This window comes from Diabrotica virgifera, chromosome 8 (genome assembly GCF_917563875.1).
Source record: "Diabrotica virgifera virgifera chromosome 8, PGI_DIABVI_V3a".
In the NCBI taxonomy this organism is placed as follows: Eukaryota; Metazoa; Arthropoda; class Insecta; order Coleoptera; family Chrysomelidae; genus Diabrotica; species Diabrotica virgifera.
In genome coordinates, this window is record NC_065450.1 from 119,859,556 (window position 1) to 119,880,555 (window position 21,000).

The 21,000-nt window shown below is 33.0% G+C and overlaps 1 protein-coding gene across 1 annotated transcript in view; it reads right to left on the reverse strand.

Annotated features, from left to right (window-relative positions):
- Positions 1–2,088: 2,088 nt before the first annotated feature.
- The window catches only part of LOC126890247 (otoferlin-like), a 34,452-nt gene continuing 15,540 nt past the window's right edge, over positions 2,089–21,000 (reverse strand). The window contains exons 4-5 of the mRNA XM_050659103.1: positions 18,652–18,931; positions 2,089–4,002 (exon numbers count right to left, since the gene is read on the reverse strand). Of these exons, the coding sequence (XP_050515060.1) occupies positions 3,822–4,002; positions 18,652–18,931 (461 nt within the window). The 3' untranslated portion in view covers positions 2,089–3,821. The remainder of the gene's footprint in view (positions 4,003–18,651; positions 18,932–21,000) is intronic.

Consider the following 21,000-nt stretch of genomic DNA (forward strand, 5'->3'; position numbering starts at 1 on the left):
ACAGGAAAATATTCTCTGTTAATCCCAGTACAACAGGAGTAGTCAGTTTCACTGGGAGACGGAGCCTATATAGCATCTGGATGCCCTCTCTGTATGTAGAAACTGTCGAAGAGTCGAATGAGGTCAAATATCTAGAAGTAATACTAGATAAGCCGCTTAGTCTAGGCGCCAGAGGGGTCACCGTGTCATATTCAATTCTGATGGACAAACTCAACGGTTTCTTATGGATTTTTGGCTGCTGATTACGAATTTCGAGGGGGGATTTCTATCCGAGTGGTCAAAAAATTATTATAAACAATTTAATTGTTTATAAATTGTTTATAAGGCTCTGGCTCATAAACTAAATGAGATAAAAAAAATGTTTCAAATAAAATTTGTTCCTTAATAAAAAACGAAGAAAAAAACGTTTACTAAAGTTAAATCTAACAATTAGAACTCAAGATATTGTAAAATTAGTGCACAATGCAAATCGCAAATTGCAAAATAAGTATTTTTCGAAGCTTTATCGATCGTAACTCGGCTTCTACGTATGCAAATAAGTCTTAGAAGTTGTCGTTTTAAAGCTTAATTAACAGGCTTCCAAACAGAGTTTATTAAATTACTTGATCTTCATTTGTTTTAAAGTTATACCCGTTTGAAGTTACAATTTTCTTAAAAATATTGTACATTCATTTGTTTATAAGGGTTTCAAGCAAATTTGAGCTATAAACATTTATACTTTAATGAACAATAATAGAAAAACTCAAAAGGAACAATTTGAGGTTATAAAAATGTTCATAAGTTTATTTTTGGCCAAGATGTCGATATTTTAATGGCGCGTGCTATGAGGCGCAAGATCGGCTCACCGCGTAAAGGTTCACGCGCTAACTTCTAGATGCAAATTATAATTTCTATGTATACATACGTTATCTTCATTTTTCATTTTTGAAGATCCTAATAAAATTTTATCATATAATTCTTATAATTAAATCATCATACTGTACCTCGTATCACCTTTCATTCTATTTACATTGTCTTCTATTTTTTGCACTAAATGAGAAAAAAACATTAAAAACTAATATTTCAGAAGTATAACTAAAAAGTAAGTTGATATTATTTATTAATACTATTTTTACAAACATTTTTTTCATGCATCTGCAAATCTGCATAGAGATATACATGGAATATCAGCTTTTTTACATCTGCATAAGTTCTTAGCGAAATTTTAACAGTTAAATGGTGGTACAAGTCTGTTCTTGTAGGCAGTAAAACTAAAACTTTTTGAGGCTTCAGAGTATAATTATCTATATGATATCCATATAAAGTGGATCTAGTTCTTTTGCAACATCATCAAGTCCCGTCAATTGTGTGTATGCCGCCACATCATAAATGCTCGTTTTATATGCAATGATGATGCTGCAAAAGAACTCGATCCATTTTTATATGGATATCACATATTGGCTCATTTTCACGCGTAGAAGCCGAGTTACGATCGATAAAGCGTCGAAGAATACATACTTACTTGACTGTGAGCCAATCTTGCGCCTCATAGCGCGCCATTAAAATATCGACATCTTAGCCAAAAATAAACTTACGAACATTTTCGTAAGCTCAAATTATTCCTTTTGAGTTGTTTTATCATTATTGTTAATTAAAGTATAAATGTTTATAGCTCAAGTTTGCTTGAAACCTTTATAAACAAATTAATGTACAATTTTTTTAAGAAAATTATAAGTTCAAACGGGTATAACTTTAAAACAACAAATAAAAATCAAATAATTTAACAAACTTTGTTGGGAAGCCTCTTAATTAAGCTTTAAAAGGACATCTTATAAGGCTCATTTGCATGCGTAGAAGCCGAGTAACGATCGGTAAAGCTTCGAAAAATACTTATTTTGCAATTTGCAATTTGCATTGTGCACTAATTTTACAATATCTTGAGTTCTAATTGTCGGATTTAAGTTTAGTAAACAGTTGTTTCCTCGTTTTTTATTAGGGAACAAATTTTATTTGAAACATTTTTTTATCTCTTTTAGTTTATGAGCCAGAGCCTTATAAACAATTTATAAACAATTTAATTGTTTATAACAATTTTTTGACCACTCGGATCGAAATCCCCCCTAGAAATTCGTAATCAGCAGCCCAAAATCCATAAGAAACCGTTGAGTTTGTCCATCAGAATTGAAAATGTCACGGTGACCTCTATTTGGCGCCTAGACTGGCTTACATGAATTTGATAAGAGTAACCAACAAAGCAAATCTTTTCCTTTGAACATGTTGAAGATTTCATGCTTTCCCATGCTTGGGAAAACATGGGATATGAAACACGAACAGGTGTACTGGTTATACAGGGTGTCCCGAAAAGATTGGTCATAAATAATACCACAGATTCTGTGGTCAAAAATAGGTTGATTGAACCTCACTTACCTATATACAATAGTGCACACAAAAAAAGTTACAGCTCTTTGAAGTTAGATTTTTTTTCATATATCGAAAACTCTCAGAGATTTTTTATTGAAAATGAACATGTGGCATTTTTATGGCAGCAACATCTTAAAACAAAATTAAAGTGAAATTTGTGCACCCCATAAAAATTTTATGGGGGTTTTGTTCCCTTAACCCCCCCCAAACTTTTGTGTACGTTCCAATTAAATTATTATTGTAACATTATTAGTTAAACACAATGTTTCTAAAACTTTTTTGCCTCTTAGTACTTTTTCGATAAGCCAGTGTTTATCGAGATATTTTGAATATTTGTCGAATCCACCACATATTTGTATATGGTTACGTACGATTGTAGAGACCTGTTCATAATCTGAAAATTTATTTATAATTTACATTTTTAGGTATATTTTGAAAAAGAAGCTACATCTCGATAAAAGGTGACTTATAAAAAAAGACTAAGAGGCAAAAGTTTTAAAAACACTGTGTTTGACTATTGGTATCACAATAATAGTTTAATTGGAACGTACACACACATTTGGGGGGTTTAAAGGAACAAAACCCCCATAAAAATTTTACGTAAATGTATTGAAAAAGAAGCCGCAACTCGATAAAACTGGCTTATCGAAAAAATACTAGGAGGCAAAAAAGTTTTAAAAACGTTGCGTTTAACTAATGGTAGGTACCACAATAATGAATTAATTGGAACATACACAAAAGTTTGGGGGGGGGGTTTAAGGGAACTAAATCCCCATAAATTATTTATGGGGTGGACAAATTTCACTATAATTTTGTTTTAGGATGTTCCTGCCATAAGAATGATACATGCCCATTTTCAATAAAAAATCTCTAATAGTTTTCGATATATTGAAAAATATCAATTATTATTTTGTAACTTCAAAGGGCTGTAACTGTTTTTATGAGCACATTTGTACTAAGGTAAGTTAGGTTCAATCGAACTGTTTTTGACCCCAGAATGTGTGGTATAATTTATGACCAATCTTTTCGGGACACCCTGTATATGACTGTAGTCAGACCTACGATTAAGTATGGCGCACTAGTAGGTATGGTTAAAATATCACGCTAAAATTTTAATTCCTTTTCCCAAAAAAATTTAGCATTAAATTTAAAATAAAATTGAGTTAACTAATTTTGGGTGCACACGTACCCTCTCTTACTATAATCTATTTTGTAAATAAACTTTTGTTTTCAGGCCTGTAATTTTTTTTGTCTATTTTCATTTTCATCACACGAGTTTCTGATTTCAAATTTTTTTATGATATATTTTTAATATGGTTGACTGATTTCCCAATAAGCATTTCATTGATGTTTGCGTACCCTGTATATATCTGGACTATATATACATATGTGCATGATATTTTAATGTTTAATACACTCTTTTAAGCTCCTATCATTTTTTTAACAGTGTAACCAGGTATAGAATAAAAGAATAACAATATAGTGAATGCTACTGCTATTATTATGAACAATTTGAGAATAGTCCATTTGTAGTTGTGCCAAATAATGTATCGAATCGATTTCAACGGATTCATGAACCACATGAAAGATGAATCTGGACGACTGAAAATAAAGTTTAATTTATAATAAATATTGTAAAAATGTGATTATAAAATACAGGGTGTCCCGGAAAATAGTGCGTTCCTTTAAGGTATGGAGAGAATACACAATTTGGAACAAAAAAGTCCTATACCATTTTCTTCTAAAGTTAATCGTTTCCAAAAAAAGTTAACATTGTTTTCCATATACCTGTATTTTAATGTTTGGAAATTTTAATAAACTGGCAACATCGTACGCACTACTGAATAATAACAACAGATAATAAGAACTCGTTTGTAATTGTGATTTACAGTATTTAAAATAATCCAACCTAATAGTAGGTACTTATGTATTTACTATTTGTTTACTAAAATTATTTTCTTTTGAAATGTATTGAAATACCTGTTGCATAATTTTAAACGAATTACACATATTTTAACATAAAAACACATCTTTTAACTGAACTAGTATTATGTATTTCGTAAGGTTTAAATGTGTTGAATGCTGAGTATTGCTGAAGGCTTTAACTGAATTACTACATAGTTTTAATAGTTTACAGTGGAACTTAAATACACCAGATAATGTCTCAGTAATTTGTTTACTTGTTAACTGAAATAACTAAGTTATACTTACTTGAAAATAATTATTATACCGAATAGATGTTTCAAGTAACCTTTCACAAACACCATTCATACAACGAGAAATACCGGCAAAACATTTTGAAAGAAATTAATTATAGTATGCCTATCCATTTAGTGATCTGCCATAAATAATCAACGTACTAACATAATAGGTAATACACTCACGATTCGAAAACATTTTCGGCATTGACACTAAACAGGATTCTTTAAAACTATCTGTTTACTATCTATTTTCTATCTATTTACATGGTACTGTCTATGCTTAAATTTGCGTACGGCACATAGTTGTCAGATTTAAATTTGCATACCAAAATGTATTTTAATTTTTTGGTCAAACGGTTGCATTTAGAAAAAAAAATGTTATAAGAGTTTTTGTCCTACATGGTGCCTTCTACCTATACCTTTAAGGAACGCACTATTTTCCGGGACACCCTGTATACAGTGATGAGCGCGCTAATAACCGGCAAAATAACGCAAAAGATGGAAAATTTCCACCTCTACACTTAGTAGAGGTGAAAATTATCGATATAAACGTATAAATTAGCATAACATTACATAGTTTCCCACCTTTAGACTTCTGTGATATGAGTGTTTTATAAAATTCGTAGTGTAATGTTAATTTATACGTTTATATCGATAATTTCCACTTCTATTAGTGCCATCTCTTTTTACTTCAAAATTTAATATGTTTTCCGTCTTTTGCGTTATTTTGCCGGTTATTAGCGCGCTCATCACTTTATACAGGGTGATTGATTAGTAGGGTAAAGCTCAATAGTTCCGCTATAGTAATAGATAGCAATAAAAGTTAATAACAAAAATTTTAGCCACCTTTGAGCTTCACATTACAAAATTAGTTAGAATGTTACAGAGTGTTCGATAACACAGTGGCAGACCTAACTTATGTTTTTTTTTAAATAGAACACCCTATATTTTATTTTAAATTCAAAATCCTGTTAACTTCTTCATCACAAAAATATAAAAGTTTGTAATATTATACAGGGTATTTACAAAGTTATAACCAATTTTGTATGAAAATCGTAACAAGTTCAACTCCCTGTATAAATAAAAATAAGCACAACAGCAATGGTTTACTAATGCCATATTTTTTTATTTATTGTCAAAATTTTTAAGAACTATTGCCATTGCTAATTTTCTTTATATCAAATAGAGGGTGAGTCAAAACGCAAGTACATTATTTTCTCAGTAATGTTAAATGGAACACCCTGTATTTTATATCATTATTGAAAAGTAACATTAACGTACTTTAATTTTTATATAATATTCCCTATGCCCAAATTTATTAGTTTTCGAGATATTTTCATTTTTCAGAGCAAATTATTTTAGGTGTTTAAATTTATCTAAATTTTAAGTAAGCCATGACTGAAATTGACAATTGAAGATTACCGATTATCAATCCGGTAATCAATGTAACACTGTAGCAAATAAAGAAATAAAAGTAATTTATTAGTAATACATTTTACAAACAAAAACACAACCATTACATGCAACGTTTTTGAAACAATTAAAAATCATCTTTTTATGTAAATGCAACAAATAAACAAAGGAAATTAGTAATAAATTTTACAAAAAAACACACACACACACAAAATACAATTTTTTGTGAAGACAATTAAACACCACTTTTGTATGTAAAGGTAACAATGTAACAAATAAAAAACGAAACATAATTTATCAGTAATACATTTTGCAAAAAACATGTTTGAAAAAATTAGAAGCTACTTTTAATAAAATATTTTTAATATTTAATTACATAAGGTGTTCAAAATTATCTCCTAACACATTTATGTACGCCTAAAAACGATCATTGAATGAGCTACTTACTCTACGGAGCATTTGTAAATTAACACATCGAAATACACTTTGTATTCTATTTTTCATCTCATCCCTTGTTGTTGGAGGTACTTTATAAACTTCATTATTAACGTAACCCCAAAAAAATCAGTCCAGTTTATTAAATTCTGGTGATTTGGGTGGCCACGCTACTGGTCCATTGAAAAATGAAAATATCTCGAAAACTAATAAATTTAGACATAGGGAATGTTATCTAAAAATTAAAGTACGGTAATGGTACTTTTCAATAGTGATATAAAATACAGGGTGTTCCATTTAAAATTACTGAGAAAATAATGTACTTGCGTTTTGACTCACTCTGTATTTGATATAAAGAAAATTAGCAATATCGACCATTCTTGAAAATTTTGACAATACGTTAAAAAATATGGCATTAATAAACCATTATTGGTTTGCTTATTTTTATTTATACAGGGAGTTGAACTTGTTGCGATTTTCATATAAAATTATATGAAAATATCCTGTATAACATAACAAACCTTTATATTTCTGTGATGGAGAAGTTAACAGGATTTCGAATTTAAAATAAAATATAGGGTGTTCCATTAAAAAAAAAACATAAGTTTGGTCTGCCACTGTGTTATCGAACACCCTGTAACATTATAACTAATTTTGTAATATGAAGCTCAAAGGTGGCTAAAATTTTTGTTATTAACTTTTATTGCTATCTATTACTATAGCGGAGCTATTGAGCTATACCCTACTAATCAATCACCCTGTATACAACTTGGATATTGAAATAACAAAAGATACATATTATACAGTATTATATACAGATACTCATGCACATATTATACAGTAATGAGCCCGCTAATAAACGGCAAAATAATGCAAAAGATGTAAGACATAATACATTGTGAAATAAAAAGAGATGAAACTAGTAGAGGTGTAAAATTATCTATAGGAACCTATAAAATAAATTTACATTACAATACATAGTTTCCCACCTTTAGACGTATTGGAGGAGTATGCCAACTGTCACTGTGACAGGAGAATAAAATTCTCCTGTCACAGATGTCTAAAGGTGGGAAACTATGTAATTTAATGTAAATATATACGTTCTTATGGATAATTTTACATCTCTACTATTCATAGTTTCATTTCGTTCTATTTCAGAACGTATTATGATTTCCATCTTTTGCGTGATTTTGCCGGTTATTAGCACGCTCATCACTGTATAGAAGGTGATATTTATTCTATAAAAACACGTTTTATATTTTATAGCATACATTAAAAGCATACCAAAACAAAAAGTGGGGGTCTATCTAAGAAGTAGGAAGTAAAGGCAGACAAATAAATATAATATCAACAACCATAAATGCCATGAAATTACGTCAAAGACATATTTTGCCTAAACGTTTCCTACCAGGTCTTTTTTGGCCTGCTTCCACTAATCTTCCCAGATATTTTCAACTCAGCAATTCTTTGTATTTTTTGTCTACAATTTCAGTTTTAAACCTGTTATAACTATTGTAACCCATGCACCTCCATTGGTGTAACGTCTGGATTTCTTCTACTTTACTAATTCTTATTTTTTTTTCTCTCCACTCATCGATCTTTGTATTCCCATTTCCAACACATGCCTATGGTGTATTCCACGAATATACGACTGTTTTGGATTATCGCGACAACGAATATTTTTGTGTGCAACCTAAGAAGTACGAAAGCATTTTGCTCTAATAATTACTCCAATAAACAACAATATAATTTGCAATTTACTTTCCTTCTTCATAGTTTGCAAAGTACAATATTCGTTGTCGCAATAATCCAAGAGGGCCGTATATTCGTGGAATGGGGTATAATAATTATTACAACTGGACTCATCATCCCATATAGCACAAGTACGTTTTATGGACATCCAATGGACGTACATCTGTGTACATTGAAACGTCCAATAGACGTCCCGCTAAGGTACAATGGACATCCGATGGACGTCCAATGAACGTCCAGAGTTCACAAAATTGGACGTCTATAGAACGTCCGCAACAAACGTACAGTGTACGTTGTTGGAGCTTTCAGTGTACATCTTATGTACATTCAATGTACAGGTGATGTACATTCAATGTACGTCTTATGGACATTTGTAGGAAACTTTTCATAAAACAATCTAGTATCCATAATTTTGTGAATACATAGCAAAAAGCCTTTATAGAAAATAGTTCCTATAATATTAAAACTTATACTTTAAAATAATACACAAAAGACCTTTTTTTATTTTTCTTTACTATAATTCTATTAATACTTTTTATTCTATTAATTCTATTCTATTAATCTTTATTCTTTACCATAATAAACTTTATTATAGGAACTTCATTAATTCACTACTGCACTTGAACGATAAACAGCAAACACAAAGGTATTATCACAGGATATTGTATGTAATAATTTAATAAAAACGAGATTCAGATAATGGCGGCCTATGAAGCATGCACATATAAAACAGTGTTAAGAGGAGCATGGAGATGAATTAACAAAACGACAAAACAAAATAAACACGTCACTTCTCGCCGGCCAGTTGGTAACTAAAAAGACATTCGATACCCGACCCGACCCGATACCCGACGACTGACAATATTGGAAGGCGGGAAATTTAACAGTTACAAAATGCACATTTAAGATTTAAATTGGTAGTGTCTAATTATTGTAAGGTCTATAATTACCGATGTATTACATGTATACTGAAAAAGTTTACGATCATTTTGTCATCGTCTAATATTATATAGGTTTAATGAGAATAATTTTAGTGGTTCAGTATTTTAATTCTACGATAAAAAATATATGACTACATTTATTAGAAGCTTCTACTATTTTACTAATAATATTGCTTTGATTAAAACAATAACCTATATAATTACTAATAATAATAGTCGCATTTTGTGTAAAATCTCCATGGACCACAAATGGATGTCCAATGTACGTTGAAATCAAACGTCCAATGGACGTCGCGTAATGTATGTACATAGTACGTCCAGTTTTGGTCCATGGACGTTTGGACTTTAAATGTACGTTACATGGACGTCCATTGGACGTTGTGTGCTATATGGGATGGGCGCCCATATAAAAATTTTTAGGGGGAGGCAGACGTGAAGATGTTGGACATTACATTTTGTATACTTTGGATGATATTATAAAATAAATTTTTTTGTTCTTTCCCGAAAAGCTGAGGGGGAAGCACGGCCCCCCTAGCTATTAGTATGGGCGCCCATAGGACTCATGGTAGTTTTACCAAATTTGCTTTCAGCCTCATTGAAATCTTTTTGTCATACAACACACCACTCACCTCCTATTTCATCCATACCGCTCTAATTCTATACATTACTCTGTAATAGTTATACTTTTTTTACAAACTTTTACTAATTTTTTACAATAATTATTTCTCCATCCAAAGTTATCATATTATTTTTAGTAGTAACTTTTTCTATAACTCAACATTCTAAAAAATACTCCCCATATTTTTAGGATGTGATGAAGCAGTTTTATGGCTTATGTATTTATTGTTGAACATCTCATTTGTTTTTGTGTACATAACTGAGATACTGATTTTTCATTTATTTGGTATTCATTTGCCCTCTATGGTGTTCATCGTGTATATTCCTATGGACTTCTACTTTTGTTTTTGCTATAGTTACTTTCTTTTCCATTTTGACTACCTTGTAATTTACAGATCTATGTTATAGTCGGTTCGCTAAACTCAGACACAACTGACTAGTGATTTTAGTTGATAATTTTTTTGTTTTTGGCCAATTTTACCAAAGTTTGCAAAATTACTAACTATTTAGTAATTATTAACTAGGTAGTAATTATTTTTTTTGCCAATTTTAGCAAATTGGCAAAATTACTTACTAAAATCACTAGCCAGTTGAATCTGAGTTTAGCGAACCGACTATAGACGTATTTTCTTATCAGTTTTTATTGAATTATTTTAATTTATCGGCCTATTTTATTAATTTATTTGTTTTTCTCCCTATTTTCAAATTTCTATCCTTTGGTTTTTCAAATATTTCAACTGGCTAGTTTTATTATCTATCATCATTATCAGTGGCATCAAAGCTCTAACTCAAATAGATTTTAAATCATATATCATTCCTTTTATTATTCTTCTAGGTGTCTAGTTGCTTGGCCTAGCACAACATATAATATATTTAGTCTTTTGGGCATTTATATTTAGGTCAAAACGGCAACAGGTGTATTCTGACTGATTCTGAAAATGACTGAAATTTACAAAAAATAGATAAATTTTGTATTATGTTTGCATATATAATGTATTGTATATATAATGCTTGCCCCCCCTACCAAAATTTCAAATGACGCTCCTGAGCTATGATGTCGGTGTCATCTGCATATCTAACAACTTGTACATATTTGTTAAAGTTAGTGCCATTTGCGTTAATCTGGGACTCTCGAATTACCTTTCCTAGAACGTGGTTAACTAAAAGACACGATAGCCATTGTCTTGTCTTAGTCCATTTTTTCAATGGATGGGTCTTGAAAGATCATTCTGGATTCTGACTATACTCGCTGCTCCTGTGAGTGTAAGTTGTTCGTTGAATAAGGTGAAACGGTATTTGGAATTCTGCAATAGTCAGGAGAGCATTGTTTTGTACAATACGTTGGACTTTATGTCTATACAGGATGGTATATAGTGGACACAGTGTGCCTAATTTCCAATCTGCTGGTGTTTTTTCTGTTGCTAGATTTCAGTTATGTAATTATATGTATGTAGATTTTTCAATATGTAGATGTTTTAAAAAGGTGTCCCCGCCGTTGTTAAAAAGTTCAACAGGGAGATTATCGGAACCAGGGGCTTTATTTTTCAGTTTTAAAATGGCTTCTTTAATTTCTTCGTCAGTAAGGAGTTGCTACCAATCATTTTCATTAATGTGAATCATGGAAGCCTCCATCCCATCTTTATGATTGTCATCCAACAGTTCTTCAAAATGATTTGCTAATCTATATTAAGTATGTGTTCCTTTTATTACAGTACCATCCCCATCTTTACATGCTATTATTTTGTATTTATCTGTTGGTAGAATCTCCGTGAGTTTTTTTTTGTGGTGGTTACTAGTTAACAACCTCGTCTAGAATATTTTCGTATTGCTCTTTCCTTTTCTTTCTAAACGTTCTTTTTCGTCTCGTTAAAGATGCATTTTATCTTGAAGAGATAATCTCGTTACGTCCTTTGAAGATGTTTATTATAAATTACGTTCACGTATATCTTCGTTTCTTGTCATACAATAATACATTTAAGAATGATTTTGTTATTTGTGGATGTTATACGCTGATTTCCACTCGTTTGAAAGAGTGTCCTAACAATCGCAATAACTAGTGCTGATGCTAGTTTCACCATGTCATCTTCAGTATCATATCTTACCAAATCGAGTCCTCCATATATCGGTCTATACCTTTAGACAAGGCGGAAACGGCGGGTTCGTTGGGAAAATATTCCCATGAGATATTTTTGAATAATCACATTCGTGAGACATCCCAGAATAAGGTTCAAGAAGTCGCCCACGTGAAAAGTGGGCCAATTTTTTTTAACAATTTTTTTTTTAATCAAATTGCAAAAATCAATATTTTTGGCCCGGACTATTTTTTTAGGTTTTTTGGACCATTCTGGACAAAAAAGCTCTCTTATAATTTTTCTCTAAAGTTGATCTTTTTCGAGTTATAAGCAATTTAAAATTTGAAAAACGCGAATTTATTTATTTAGCGTATGGCTTAAGTATATCACAGAATATATTTAGATTTATGCATTATACAATGCATCAATTTTTTTATATATTCGATTGACCCTTCGGTTGCCATTACAAAGTCTATAGGGTCGCCTGTGTATGCTCTGCGTGGGCAGTCCTGAACAATGTGACTGATCGTCTGTCTTGCAGCGCCGCAGTCACAAGAAGGCGAGGGGAGTTTACCCCATCTGTGGAGGGAGTCGGCGCATCTTCCACAGTTTGTTCGAATTCGATTAAGGGCTGCCCAAATCTTACGGGGACGTTCAAATTCGCCAGGTTTCCCTATGATGTCCGGTAGACTATGGTAATGCGGATCTGTCCTACTTTCCCAATCTTCTCTCCATCGGGTATTTAAGTCAAAGTTGGATTGCTGCAGCGCTTGAGCAGATTGTAGAGGGGGTAACCTGGATCGGAGACGGTTTCCAAGAATATCGGGGATGTCGTTGTGGACTAGAAGCTGGCGATTGTCCATTATTTTGTTATATTCTTTAACCAATGCATGTTCGCGGCGTAGGTTGGGTGGTGCTATATTACTAAGGGTAGGTAGCCACATTGTAGGGGTGGGCTTAATTGTGCCTGTTATCATACGCATAGTACGGTTTAGTTGGGTGTCGACCAGGTGGGTATGCCTGCTATTTAGCCACACTGGAGCACAGTATTCTGCCACCGGATATATCAGGCCAAGAGCAGAGGATCTTAATGTTGATGCTGTGGACCCCCATGTAGTGCCGCAGAGTTTCTGTATTATATTGTTGCGTGTTTTCAATTTTGCTGCTGTTCTCGTCAGGTGTTTTCTGAATGTGAGCGTTCTGTCTAGAGTAACCCCAAGGTATTTCGGGTATTTATTGTGTTTTAACAGCTTGTTATTAAAATACACTCGCAATTCTCTGTTTGCCAACTTGTTGTTTAGATGAAAAGCTGATACTTCAGTTTTTGTAGTACTTGGCTGTAGTCTCCATTTCTTAAGGTATTCGCTGAGGATGGATAAGTCATTCGTGAGAGTGATTTCTGTAGTTTCTAAAGATTGGTGGCTTGTTGCAAGGGTCCAGTCGTCAGCATATCCAAACTTCCGAGATTCGGTTTCAGGCATGTCAGCAATATAGAGGCTGAAAAGTAAAGGGGCAAGGACAGAACCCTGTGGAAGACCATTGTTAAGTTACATCTGTCTACTCGTCTCCTTTCCCATTATAACCTGGAAGGCTCTGTTGGTCAGCATGTTGTCAATGAGGTTAATTATCTTTCTGCAGGGGATAATGCGGGCCAGTTTATATATTAATCCCTGTCTCCAAACAGTATCATATGCTGCTGTTAGATCTATAAATACTGTTGCTGTCTTTTGTTTCTTTTGAAAACTAGCTTCTATAAAAGTTGTTAATGACAGCACTTGGTCCGTACAGCTTCGATGAGGGCGGAAGCCAGCTTGTTCAATGGGGACATTTTCTAGTATCCTGTGACTAATTCTGTTGAGGAGAAGCTTTTCTAATAGTTTATATACCATGCTGAGTAGAGCTATGGGGCGGTAGTTTTCTGGCTTATCGTTTGATTTGCCCGGTTTCGGAATTGCAATTATCTTTGTTCGCTTAAGTGAGAAAGGAATGTTACCTGACTGAAGTATATCATTAAAGAACATTGCAAGCCACTGTTTCGTGTATGCACCACTGTGTATCAAGAACTCTGGATGGATACCATCAAAGCCAGGTGCTTTACCTGATTTCATTTCTTTCAGCGCATGTGTGATTTCAGAAATAAGTATTCTTGCTGAATATTCGGAGTTCGTTCTGTTCATTTGTTTTAATGCCCTTAAGTCTCTTTTCACGTTGGTAGTATGTGTTCGATCTCGTGGAGCTCTGGATAGAGATACTATATGGGAGGCAACCTTGTTAGGAGACATTTTAGACTCTCTGGATTCCAGCTGGTTAGCTCCTCCAATTTTCCGCAACAAGGACCATGCCTGCCGGCTTGATTTTTTGAAGTCAAGGTTTTCGACAGTCTTTATCCATTTTTGGCGTCTAGCTGTATCGATGTTGTGTAAAAGCTCATCGGCTATTTCTCGGTCACCACTTTCGAGAAACTTCGTGTATAAGTCTTCACATGTTTCAGTCCATCCAGGCACATATTCTTTGCGATACCCCCTAGGGATGGTTTTCTTGGCAGTGCTTATCACTGCGCCCACAAACCTCTCATAATGTTTGCTGGTTGGAGGGACCCAGCTCAAGGTCCGGTCTAGTTGTTCAGAGAACTTCTTCCAGTTTGCTTTTCTAAGATTCCACCTGGGTCGAGGATATGATCTAATTATTGGAATTGATATTCCGATGGTGATAAGCACCGGACGATGTTGAGTATGTGGGAAGTCTGCAAGGACACTTCTCGCAGTTGTTAGTGGTCTGTCATTGGTATCTTTTGAGGCAAAACATAGGTCTGGGTTATATTCTTTTCTCCATGCAGCTGATTTAAATGTTCCTCTGTCTTTGGCATCAAAAACTAGGTATGTGTTTTGCTCTTCGGACCATTCTACTAGTGCCTCCCCATTTTCATCATTCGTGGTGTACTTCCACATTTCGTGGTGGCTGTTGAAGTCGCCGATGTATATAGTAGGATGTGGATGAGTCTTTAGCACTTCTGGGTTCCATGTAGTGGCTGGAGGTTTGTATATGTTAACTACGGTAATATCTCCAATCTTGGTGACTACTTCATGTATATTATTTTCATTGGAAGCAGAAAGTAGGAAACCATTTTCTATATTGCAGCGAATGTAGGTTGCGACGCCGTAATGTTTATCATAGGTGGCTCCCAGTAAATCGTAGCCAGGTATCTTTCCCCTTAAATCAAGCTGGACTTTGTCTTCAGTATGGGTCTCTTGTATGGCAACCAGGTCAATGTCGTTATCGTGTAGGATTTTTTGCAACACTTGGCATTTTGCCTGGCTTATGCCCTCGATGTTAAGGTGACAGACTCGGATACACGGTCCGAGATCTCTAGTCAGTTGGTTCTGAGAAGAACCTTTATTTGTTCCCATCGTATGTTTACGTATAGATAAGATTTCTGTTTGTGATCTGTGATGTTGGCAGGATATTGTTTTTGTTTTTCGTTCGTCTGCCGCCAAATTTTTGCTAGTTCATTTAGCGTTACCCAGGGTGCACCACATGGAGGCGAACTAGCATTACACCCCGAAAAACGCGAAAATGGCCATTTTTAAGACTTAATAACTCGGTTAAAAATTATTATTATGAAAGTCAGAAAGTGACTAAATCAAAGTTTAAAGTCGCCGCTACATGATCCTGAAGAAATCTGTATCATTAATTTACTACTAACCTGTTATTTTTAATTAATAACAATGAGCTGTTAGATCGTATTGACGCCGCTGTAAATGTGAGTGCGAGTAAGATGCACAATTGGACTGCTGGAATGGCTTCTCTCTCGCACTCAGAATTTACAGCGGCCGCACACGTGCATGGTGCTTATTATTATTACTTAAAAATAACGGCTTAGTAATAAAATAATGACAAAAATTTCTTCAGGGTCTTAAGGGGGGGGGGGGCATTAAACTTTGATTTAGTCACTTTCTGACTTTCATAATAATAACTTTTAACGGAGTTATTAAGCCTTGAAAATCGCCATTTTTCGTTTTTTTCAATTTTAAATTGCTTATAAGTTGAAAACGATCAACTTTAGAGAAAAATTATAAGACATCTTTTTTGTCCAGAATGGTCCAAAAAATTAAAGAAAAAATTGTTCGGGCAAAAAATATTAATTCTTGCAAGTTGATTAAAAAAAAATTGTTAAAAAAAATTGGCCCACTTTTCACGTGGGCGACTTCTTGAACCTTATTCTGGGATATCTCACGAATGTGATTATGCAAAAAAATCTCATGGGAATATTTTTCCCTTCGAACCCGCCGATTTCGCCTTGTCTACTTCCTTTGGGTTGCCAATATAAGCAACAAGTATCTCTAATAACTAATTATTAGATCTCCTAATATTAGGTTTGTTCCAACTCGATACAAAACCGTTCTTGAATCGTTACGCGCATGCGCAATAACGAATAATTATGCGCAGTAACACATTTTTCGTTACTGCGTGGTTCACGAACCGTTCAAGAACGGTTTTATATCAAGTTGGAACAAACCTATTAACATCTCCTAGTGTGTGTGGCGAAAGCACGACGCTCTATGTAATTTTATACGAAATAAAGCTAAACCCGATAAATAATAAGACTTAGTATAATAAAATCGATAAACAAGAAGAAATTGCAGACTCAGAAAAGATGTTAGAGAATAAAGTAGGTAAGCAAAGAGCAAAGCATAGGAGGTATGCAAAATTAAGTTCATTTAAATCTTCGTACAGTTTTTTTAATGAAAAATATATTTTTTAGGTATTAAGATATTTATAAAAATATTAAAATACTTCTAAGCTATTGATAATGTATTTTAGAAAGGAACTACAACGTTAACGGGGTTTTATTGTTTCATATAGTCAATGGACCTCTAAATATGAAAAAAACCGTAAAGTTCTACCATTTAAAGGGGTGCGTTTTTGAGAAAGGGGTGAATTAGTCCCTAGGCACAGGGCGAATTAGGGTGAGTTTTATGCACTTTTGGTACAAACACATCTACAGGAAAATTGTTCCAGGTTAAATTTACCATCGAAACATCACATCTTAAAGTCAAAAATATTTTTTTTAACAAAAATATATTCAAAAGAAAAGCAAGAAAAAAACACAGAAGATAGCAATTTTGCTTTTTGGCCCATAACTGTTTTCCACGGGGGTATAGGTATAGGCATTGCTTCACAGAAGAAAAACTTCCATCCTTAGTCTTTAAAATGAAGTTTAGTAGAAGTTTCTAATAATTTATAGTTTCCAAAATATGATTTTTCAAAGTTCGCAACTCACAGCGATTTTGGCCCATTTTCCTTGTTACTTCTCAAACATTGTTCTGTAACTTTTTTCTAAGTAGCTTCAGGTATATGCAATGTTACATTTAGTAGGGATAAAAGTAAATTACCTTTAAAACGGTCTATCGTAGAAGGCTGTATGACTATTTTTAAGTAAGATATGGTTTTTAAAAATTTTATACTTTTAATGAGTTTTGATATATTTTACGATTATTTTTAAATTTCTCAGTATAACTTTTTAATTGTATATTTATGTAAATACATTGTGCAATAAAAAGGAAAACTTATTTTCTCTACTTTAAAATGGTGTATTGTAAAAAATTCTAGGTCTATTTTTAAACAAGATACGCTTTTTCAAAATGTGACATACACATGCAATAGGTCCCACTAAGTTGGAACCATATGGAAAACCATAGTTCTAATACCTAAGATGCAATTATCAGATATAAAATTTTATTAACAGTGTACGAGGTATGTTAAAAAATATGAATTTTGCTCAAGAGTAAAGTACCTTTATATTTCACAATATCGAAAAGTGTTATCAAGAAAAGTTATTTGGAATTAATTATGTTATAATATGTAATTACATTTTTCTAATTGAAAAAAATAAACAAAAATTAATTTTTTTAATACGGATATCTTGTTTAAAAATAGTCCTAGAATTTTTTGCAATACACACCATTTTAAAGTAAAAAAATAAGCTTTTTTTGTACAAGAAATCTTGTACTTTTAAATGTACAAGAAAAAAAGTCATAATGAGAAATTTAAAAAATAATCATTAAAAATATCAAAAATCATTAAAAGTATGAAAACTTGACAAGCATAACTTGCTTAAAAAGAGCCAGATAACCTTATACTGTAGACCATTTTAAAGGTAATTGACTTCTCTTTCTACTAAATGTACCATTGCATATACCTAGAAATGCGTAGAAAAAAGTTACAGAACAATGTTTGCGAAATAATGGGGAAAATTGCCTAAAAATGCTGTGAGCGGCGAACTTTGAAAAATCCTATTTCGGAAACTATAAACCTAAAAGAATTTAGCAAACTTCATTTTAAAGAGAAATAATGGAAGTTATTTTTCGCTAAAGCAATGCCTATACCTATATCCCTGTGGAAAAAAGTTATGGGGCAAAAAACAAAACTGCTTTCTTTCGTGTTTTTTGTTGCTTTTCTTTTGAATATATTTTTATAAAAAAAAAATAGTTTTGACGTTAAAATGTGATATTTCGATTGTAAATTTAACCTGGAACAATTTTCCTGTAGACATGTTTGTACTAAAAGTGCATAGAACTCACCCTAATTCACCCTGTGCCTAGGGACTAATCACCCCTTTCTCAAAAACGCACCCATTTAAATGGTAGCACTCCGCGGTTTTTTCTAATTTAGACGTCCACTGATCATATGAGACAATAAAATCTCGTTAACGTTGTAGTTCCTTTTAGCTCTCTTATTTTGAATATAATCAATAGCCTATTAATAATTATTTACCAAACACTGAATACTCATGCTGTTTTATATCAAATATCTACTTACTTAGGTTTCTCTAATGGATCAGGTTCATTCCTTCCAAAACCAGCTGGCGCTTTTTCTGCTTCATCTTTACTTAACAGATGAAATTCAGCCTCAACTTTTCCTGTCAACTCCATCTCTTCATTGTCCTTTTTAACAAAAAATGGCCACCAACCTTTTACTCGTTTTTGTTTAAAAATGTTGACCATAGGAACAGATCCATCGGATTTTAGCATATCCAATGTACAGAGTTTAGAAGACTTTGCCCCGCGAGGAAACCTATTAAGGTCTATTGTTATTGCTCCTGAAAAATAAATGTTTATTTATGTACGAGATAATTTATAATAGGGGAAAGAAAGTAGTCTAAAAGTTCGGTCCAATGACGTGTGTTTACCAATTTAAACGTCGGCAAAGAGAGATAGAAAATATATAATAGTGCAAAGGAAAGAGAACACAGCTAGCATCTCATATTATTGTGCAATTAATATATATTTACTTTTTGATAAAATAGGTCGGATCCAGAGTATGGACGGTACACCACAAGTGTGGGCGGTAAAATTTTTATTAAGTTGGTTAATTCATACAATGACAAAAATCTTAACACAACGTGGTTAGACCACTACATCGTAAAATTACCACAGCACTAATTGTATCGGCGCTCTAGCTTCGTCGGTAGGATGGACGCTTTAGTACCTGTATGTTAACTTCCTTTGAACCGTGTGATTTTACCGACAATTCACGGTAAAAAACGCGTTGTCCCACAAGGGTTATAAATTAGGGTTCGGTATTAGCTTAAGGATCATAAATAACAAATTTTGAGAGAAATTTCGGTATTTCACGTTGCGTTGATTCCCGTCTTCAGTTTTTATCTGTTTTGTGTTCTATTTCGCAAAACGCACCGTGGGAATTCTTTTTAAAGCTGGGATCCAACAGAACATAGCGTGATACGGCTTGAAAAATATAAAATACACTAAGCATCAAAATTAATGGGATATTTTTGATATCTAGTATTTTCTAAACCTGTTGTCCGATTTTAGCGATTTTTTTAATATGTTATAGCTTTATTCTTCAAGAATATCGATGTAATAATATTGTTGCTAAACATTAAAGTGTCATTGTATACCGGGTGTAACAATGATAGTGTGTTTTTTCTCAAAGTTTGGAACATCCTGTGGAATATTCTAACGTATATAAAATATTAAAATTAAAACTCAACTTTAGCCTTAGGTTTTCTTAATATTCTGCTTTTTGTTTCATTCGCTTATGTTGGATAATAAAAAAATTAGGTACTTTAACAACTAGCAACGTTCTTCATCAATACAGGGTGTTTCTAAATAAGTGCGACAAACTTTAAGGAGTAATTCTGCTTGAAAAAATAATGACCGTTGGCTTTGTAAACATATGTCCGCAAATGCTTAGTTTCCGAGATACGGGATGTTGAATTTTTTCTTACAATCTGACGATTTATTTATTGCTCTAAAACTGGTTGAGATGTGTAAATAAAATTTGGTGGGTTTTAAGAGGTAGCTATTGTGCATTTTTTGGCATACAATTAAGAATTATATATTCACCATTGGCGTGCATACGGGTAATATGACTGGGTAATATGACGCGTATGCACGCCAATGGTGAATATAAAATTCTTAATTGTATGTCAAAAAATGCGCAATAACTACCTCGTCAAACCTACTATATTTCATTTGCATATTAAAGGTTTAAAGCAATAAAAGAATCGTCAGTTTGTAAGAAAAAATTCAACATCCCGTATCTCGGAAACGAAGCATTTGCGGACATATGTTTATAAAGCAAACGGTCATTATTTTTTCATGCAGAATTGCCCCTTAAAGTTTGTCGCACTTATTTAGAAACACCCTGTATTGATGAAGAACGTTGCTAGTTGTTAAAGTATCTAATTTTTTTATTATTCTAGATAAGCGAATGAATCAAAAAGCAAAATGTTAAGAAAGCCTAAGGCTACAGTTGAGTTTTAATTTCAATATTTTATATACGCTAGAATATTCCACAGGGTGTTCCAAACTTTGAGAAAAAAACACACTATCATTGTTACACCCTGTATACAATGACAGTTACCTGTTTAGCAACAATATTATCACAGCGATATTCATGAAGAACAACGCTATAACATATTAAAAAAATCACTAAAATCGGACAACAGGTTTAGGAAATATGAGACATCAAAAATGTCCCATTTTTGAGGTGGTGCGTTAATTTTGAAGCTTAGTGTATTATGTAGTATAAAAAGATAAAACCAAAGACGGGCATCAACGTAACGTGAAATAGCGTTATTTCCCTCAAACTTTGTGATTTATAGGCGATTGAACCTTCTATTTATCTGGCCGGCCTGGATGGACG